The sequence below is a fragment of the Triticum dicoccoides genome, chromosome 1B (assembly GCF_002162155.2).
Source record: "Triticum dicoccoides isolate Atlit2015 ecotype Zavitan chromosome 1B, WEW_v2.0, whole genome shotgun sequence".
NCBI lineage: Eukaryota > Viridiplantae > Streptophyta > Magnoliopsida > Poales > Poaceae > Triticum > Triticum dicoccoides.
In genome coordinates, this window is record NC_041381.1 from 586,459,725 (window position 1) to 586,467,204 (window position 7,480).

General features: G+C 44.1%; 1 protein-coding gene across 1 annotated transcript; it reads right to left on the bottom strand.

Annotated features, from left to right (window-relative positions):
- Window positions 1-1,001: 1,001 nt before the first annotated feature.
- Window positions 1,002-2,010, bottom strand: LOC119309390 (agglutinin isolectin 3-like). The gene has a single exon (XM_037585406.1). It carries the CDS (start codon window positions 1,966-1,968, stop codon window positions 1,330-1,332), a length of 639 nt encoding a protein of 212 aa, XP_037441303.1. The 5' UTR covers window positions 1,969-2,010; the 3' UTR covers window positions 1,002-1,329.
- Window positions 2,011-7,480: the final 5,470 nt, after the last annotated feature.

Consider the following 7,480-nt stretch of genomic DNA (forward strand, 5'->3'; position numbering starts at 1 on the left):
AAAAATAGAAAATAAATTTAAAAATTTCTGATTTTTTTTGCAAGCAAGATGCCTGTACGTGGAGTTATTGGGAGCTTTCAAAAAGAATCTAGGTATTGAAGAGGAGTTTCGTGGGATGGCGGCTGGCCTTTGGTGGTGGAACGGTTGTAACAACAACGGCGACAAAAGGAAGGAGGCAGTGTAGGTAGCGGTTATCAGCGTGGAAGTTTCATCCGTAAAAAAAATCATTTTGGAAGGTATATATTGAGGGTGAGAACTTTATCCCAAGATTTGGGAGTCCTTTTTTTAACTCCCTTTTTTTGGGGGAGTTAAGTACATTTTGGGAATTTGCTAGAGGGGTCTAACTCTCAATAGTAATAATAGTATTTTCTGAGAGTTCAGAGCAGATTCCCAGGCATGGGCTAATAGGACTACGATTAGGAACTAGAGGTGGCTTTAATTTAACAACTATTAACAGACAAAAATGTTCAGTGTGATGGTGGCAATTTGTCCTAACACATCGGAGAGAAAAACACTGAACGGATCCGAACAGAGAAACTGATATTGAGAAGGAAGGACACTAATTGGTAGCCATTCTAGAAGAGGATGGCGCTAACACTCGAAGTGACAATGGGGCACGCTAGCTTCGTCATGGTGCCAATACCGATCATGCACCCAGTTCTTCGTCAACTAGCTAAAAAAAGTATTCTAGTCGATTCCTTACTTATTTCCGAGTCCATTATTTCTTTGCAGTATGTTCATTTCGGAAAACCGCCACATTTCGGTGCATTTTCACCGCCGGTTTTCATGAAGAGGAGGGGTCAAAAGTCCATTTTTTAGTAGTGAAAGAATTAAATATTGTGAAAGTACTTTCCTAAACAAATTCACATGCATACTTTTAGTTTTCAAGTATACAGCCTAAACATAAAAAAGGTAAACATTTGTAGAGATATACTCCTATACTAGTCTAAATATCAAAATTTGACCTTATTCTTCCTGCAAAAGCGAGGGGAGTAATAATGTGACACTCATGGTAATGTATTGCAACGAAATCACAAAGTACTCCAACATTACAATCGGAACGCATGCATCCTGACAACAGAAGGTAACAAGAAAAACTAAATTCGTGGCAACAATAGCACACCCCATATTGCCATGCAGTACTTCTCACTGTAATATTTCCATGCATGTACCACAGCAATATTTGTTACTGCTGCAGTAACCTGCATGTCATATTGCAAGTTAGAGAATTATTAAGGACTAGTACTACTAAAAGTAACTGAAGGGAAACCGTAGGTGGCAATGAGACTGCCACGGATTATTTGTCGTTGCAATACTGTCATGGCGAGATCATTCTTTGAGAAGAGTGGAGGTGGAGTTGGCGGCTATGGCCTCGGCGAATACAGAGCCACAGCCGCCGCTCTGGCAGCCTGCACCGCAGTAGGCCGGGCCGATACCGCAGGATCCCCACTGGCTGCAACAATAGTTGTTTGTGCAAGCCCTGCCACCGGCGTTCTTGCCGCACGGCTTGTCGGTGCTGCAAGCACCGCTCTGGCAGCCGACGCCGCAGAACTCGGAGCCGAGGCCGCAGAAACCCCACTGGCTGCAGCAGAGATTGTTGGGGCAGAGCTTGCCGCCGGCCTGGCTGCCGCACTTGATGTCGGCGCGGCAGGGGCCACCCTGGCAGCCGGCACCACAGTACTCAGAGCCGAACCCGCAGTGCCCGTACTGGCTGCAGCAGTGGTTGTTGGGGCACACTGCGCCGGCGGCCTGGGCGCCGCAGCGTTTGCTGGTGTAGCAGGCGCCGTTCTGGCAGCCGTTGCCGCAGTAGTCGCCGCCCATGCCGCAGTAGCCGTACTGGCTGCAGCAGAGGTTGTTGGGGCACTCCAAGCCGCTGCCCTGCTCGCCGCACCTCTGGGCGTGCGCGGTCGCCGCCGCGAAGGCGAGGACGACGGCCGCGCCGAGAGCGAGAGCCCTGGTGTTCATCATCTTCTTCCTTTTCTTCTTGACTTGTCGATCTAGGGCTGGTTGTGTGCTTTGTGTGTGGAGTAAACAGGTGATGATCCTCACTTTATATAGGAGCTCTGAACTTCTGATTGCAGTCCAGTTCGATGTGGCATACACGTGTTTCACTCTCATTCTCAACTATCTTAACCCGATCGTGTCTAATCGAGGAGATTGTTAATGTATGCGATGTGATATGATGCCGGATCCGTTCTTGATAGATGTGGCACTGCACTGTAAGTAAGATTCGTAATGTTTATATGCTGTTTATGCTTGCATGAGACATGCATGGAGCGCGAGCTATTAGAGTACAGTAACTTAGGGCTAGTACGTACGCATACGCATGTGATTACACCTTGTCGTCCCCATCCACAGAAGCACCCCAGCGGACACGTCGCGTGCATCGCATCTGATCGATGTGAACGTTGTGCTCTGCGTCCATGATATGATCGAGATCTTATCTTCCTCGCACCGGATATCCTTTATGATGAAAAATGGTTGGTTGTTAGGAATCTTGCAATGGGTAAGGCAGGTCTGATCCATCTTGGCTCAGTTGATCGAACCATCGAAGTAGTAATCGGCTACATATTTTTTTCTTAGGAGAGTAAAATTATGTTTTTGCGAAAATGATCAGAACTATTATAAAAGTTCATTGGAAGTATAAAGTATCTCAAACATAATAAAAATTACATCGAGATTTCGAGACCACCGAACGACCACTACTGCCATCAGAACAAGCAACCGACGTGCCGTTGTCGCCACTCCTCTACCGAAGCCGGCTTGACCTTGTTGATGACAACCATAAAGTATTCTTGCACGTGCCCCTAAAGACCAGCGCCCTGGAGCCACAGTTGTCGCCGTTGAACTCTTGTATAGATCTGAAACACTTACACTAAATTCCGCCACATGACAAAGAAACCCTAACCTCACCGCCCCAAGGAGGCGACATGAATCTACGTCGACTACGTCAAAACGGATGAACTCGGGAGAGTAATCGACTAGAGTACAATTGAATGTATGCTCGGGTTAAGACCTCCGATAGTGGGAGTATCATAGCAAGTACTCTCAAATGGGGACACCATGGTCATCTCTTAGGTTTATGCTACCGATCACAAATATTTTCCATGTTTACTATATTATTACTAGGCCCAAGACTTTGTTTCGCCGGAATTTCTCTTAATATGGATTTGCTTTACCCGCCCATTTGTGTGGCTAGATGTCTTATGTGTTGTCATATCGGTAATAATCATTTCAGGGGAAATAAATAGTAGGAAATGGCCTGCTGCATAGGTTTCCTCCATTTTCAGTTAAGAGTTAAATACAGAGGATAAAAAAAGAGCTAAAAAACTCTAGGGCCTAGTTGACTATGTGCTGAGTATCTTTCCTTTCGTATCATTTTCAGCCATGTATTGTTAATTTTTATTGGATATATTGTCTCTAGCTTGGTTTTTTATACCAATCACAGTATATGTAACATTGTAGCCAAAGATGCATCTCAAAGAAACATGGTAAAGTTCGATAAAATAAACTTCCAATTTAAGTGTATCATTAGCCTTAAGTACAAAGTACTTCTATTTTAATCGCAAATTTAGTTCATAATAACTTTATTTATCAACGTCTAGGCTGCCAGGCAAAATTATCCATTCTTCCATCATATGTTTTGCTGAGAATTTACTTCTCTTAATGCACTTTGCAACTTTATTGCACTTGCCCACTTTATCATTGGCAACCTAACTAAATTTGTGCGGTCCTATATACTACGGCACCAAAGCACTTTGACTAGTTTGGCTATTGAAATCTTGTGTTTGTGTGGTCATGCTCTGTTCTATTCTTCAAGAACCGAAATTCAAATGGCCCTTCAATTTACTATCTCTTAATCAAGTGTTCCACCTCTCCAAATACTACTATCCTCAGATTGTTGCATCTCACAACTATCAACAGTACATGTGTAGCAGATGTTATTTTTGAAGCTTGATCCTTTGCTACTCACTATGTCATGACTCACCACATGATCGGAACGACAACTTGATCATGCATGTGTATTTTAACGGATAAAAACCAAATTTATGTTTGAAAAATATTATGCATTTCATGTTTGGATGGAATTCCTTTTAAAATCAACTAATGACTTGTTTAAATTTCAGCTATTTACGGAATACAATTGTATTATTTACCCGCCTAGCACATCAATTGAACTGGTCATTTCCAAAGTTAAATCCAATATTTAATGTGTGTGTGTGTGGGGGGGGGGGGTGTCCCACCTAATGATATTTTCTAGATGGCCAAGGCCAATTTGTTGCACCATTAGAAGTAGGCGAGAAGAAAGGTCTAACCTCCAAGAATGGTGGTGTCCTTGTGTTCCAGCTTCCAAAACCAATGAAACGAAAGGGTGAAGTCATTTAACATGATTCGTAATGTGGTAGAGTTATGTTGATCAATGCGGAATACAAGCACATTCCCAAATCTTTCAAAGGGTGTTGAGAATAGCGGTGGTCCAAACTTGGTGGAGTAGAGGTACTAGCGGCTGGAATTCCCAAATACCATTGGTATCTTGGATGTTTAGGTCAAGTGTTACCATATCCTGACAATGAAGGGGCAATGGAGAAACATGTGCTATGTTGACTCAGTTTGATGTTGATATGTTGGGCAAGAACGCAAGTCGACAATATGCTTGTGGTGGGTTTGAGCTTGGTGTTGAGACACTTGCGAAATAGGAGCTACACAAATACCTTCATTTTATTGGGTACATACCCTAGACTTTTGGATGAAGTCTGCATTTTGATCTATGAACCCCTTGTGCATGAAAATGCCATAAGAATGCTTGGTCGAGAAGGGAGTGCGTTTCTTGAGGAAACGTTTGTCTTGTCGAAGCCCAAACTGAAAGTCAGTCAACTAAGACAAGAGAAATTGCAATTTCAAGGAAACCACTTGGGGTTAGGCGATTCCTCATGTTAGACATTGCACTGTTCAACATGATCGAGATACCTATTTTTGGGTCAGCGGAATGGGTGAAAAATAGGTTAGGGGGCGTAGGCTAGTGGTAGGTGGTGGAGCTAGGTATCGAGGCAAAAGAAAGTTTAGTGGCCATCTTTCATCATAGCGGAAGAATCCCATTGTAGTTTAGGTATTTGTTGGTTAATAGTATTTGGAAGGAAGGAGTCATGTTTCTGGGATGCAAGTGGTGATAGGATACTGAAGTTGTACCCAACACACCCAAGGATTGTTGGCAGGTAGGAGAAATCTCTATCTCTTTTTTTTTTGCGGGTGGAGAAATCTCTATCTCTATTCTCTATTACTTAAAAAGAACGTAAGGTTCCCATTTCATCTTTCTTTTCACCACCCCTTCGTCCAACCTTTCGTGTATATGATAATCAATCACCTTAATTTACTTATCTTCTGAACCAATTCCACTTTAATTTCGTCTACATGCGCGTACCCTATGTCTCGCGAACCAAAGCTTTAGCTGGACCTCATGAGCTGGCCCAGATCGGCCGTATGTGTGTGCCTGACATGTGTATGGAGTGGGAAAACAATGTACAGCCCTCAGTGGCCGCCTATGCGTTGGGTGATTTGCCCACGCGCCGTTAATCTATAAAGCTTTGCTTTGGTTTCAAAAAAAAATTCACTTTAATTTACTTACCAAACTTCTAATCAAAATATAAGGTAATTCACGATCAAAATTTGATGAACATTTATTTACACAATAGCATTATTATTGACAGGTAAATCATAAGCTAACGTACTAGTAGAATATTTATATCACGTTGCAACGTACGGGCATTGTTCTAGTTTAATGAAAAAAATTCATGAGTAGGCAGATATTCTACGCATGGATATTTTTAGCGTTAGACCACCAAATCCTCTTAATTTGCAAATATTATACAGCACAATTAAGCATTATGTGCTTGTGCAAGTCTAGTACATAGCCCAAAAGAACGCACGTGGAATATCATCCACTTCTTTGATAATCCTTTTAAACAGACATGTACTCCCTCCGAGTAGTAAATAGCTAGACTCAATGAAGGCTACAGAAAGAAGTAGTCTGCCCTCCTTAGAGCATCTCCAACAGGCGTCTAACATGTGGCGCGCTAAAATCTGGTTTGCGACGTGTCCATTGTCAGATTTGGCGCGGCGCGCAGCGCTGACTCCAGTAGCCGCGCTAAAATGCAGCGCGCGCGCAGCTCTAGCAGGGCGAGCGAGCAGCCGGTGCATCACATTTGTTGCATTTTGTCACAACACATCCACAAAACAAAGACATGACATATAATTTAAATCACAAACATCATTCTCGATGATCATCATTCTCGATGATCATGTTGTGCATGATCACACAAGCGTGCATTATGTACCAAGACATCTTCTGATCCCAAAATCTAGCCGGTCCTCTCACAATAGCAAATTGGGCTTGCAAAATCCCAAAAGCTCGCTCCACGTCTTTTCTAGCCGCCGCCTCAGCATTGTGAAAATCAAGATATTTCTTACCTTCCGTTTTTTTCAAGGCTTCACAAATGTTTGCCACTTTGGGTAGATGCCATCCAAATTTGTGGTGCATAGCTAGGATCATTGCAAGATCCTCCTCCTCTTCCATATCAAATTATTCTTCGAAAGAATCATATGATGAACTCATCTAAAATGTTCAAAACTAGGCTATAAACAACATGCACCAAATTTAATGTAAAAATGTGGAAGTTGGAAGCAATACATACCTTGCGGGCGCCAAGCGGCAGTGGGCGGCCGGGCGCTGTTCGTCGGAGGACTGCCGCGCGCGACGGGCGGCACTGACTAGAGAGAGGGAGGGAGCCGCGGCCGCGCTGGAAGAGACTGAGGAAGCGTCGGAACGGTCGCCGGAAAAATGGGGTGGCGCGGGCGGCGGCGGCGGCGCGGCTAGATGGGTAGGTGGAGTTGTGCGCGAGCGCTCGAGAGTCCAACGCATGGGAGCGGGCGGAACAAATAAGCGGCGCGCGATGACGTTTCCGCCCGCGCGCTGAATTACATATGCCGCGCGCGCGGTTTTTGCGCGTCCGCTAGCTGGAGCGCCCGAAACGGTAGCACGCGCTAAAACTACTATTTTTTTCACACGGCACGTATATAGCGCGGCTGTTGGAGATGTTCTTAGACAGAAGTAGTGTACAACAATGGGATAAGAATATGAGATAACAGGCAATAGTGGATCAGAGTGTGGAGGACGGAAGTTTATATGGCGATAGTAAGGTACGTCTAGGGAAAGGTCGCGGCATGACAACCTAAAGTGGAAGCTATTGAAGCTGCCATGACTTGGTCAACATGCATTAGGACAAAATTAGTTTTTTGAAAGTTGATTGAAAGACCAGTGTCTAGGCCAAGTCTTCAAGAATTCTTGTTAGATGTTGCGTAGCCGAATTAGAAGCTTTGGCGATGATCAACGTGGCAGCATCGTATTGTACGGTCGCATAGAGTGGGTCGCAAAGATTGTTTGGGTCATAGTTGTCGAAGGATGTCCACGGGTACGATGAATATG

Coding starts and splice junctions, on each gene's coding strand:
- LOC119309390 (XM_037585406.1), bottom strand. CDS start 1,968: ATGATGAACACCAGGGCTCTCGCTCTCGGCGCGGCCGTCGTCCTCGCC.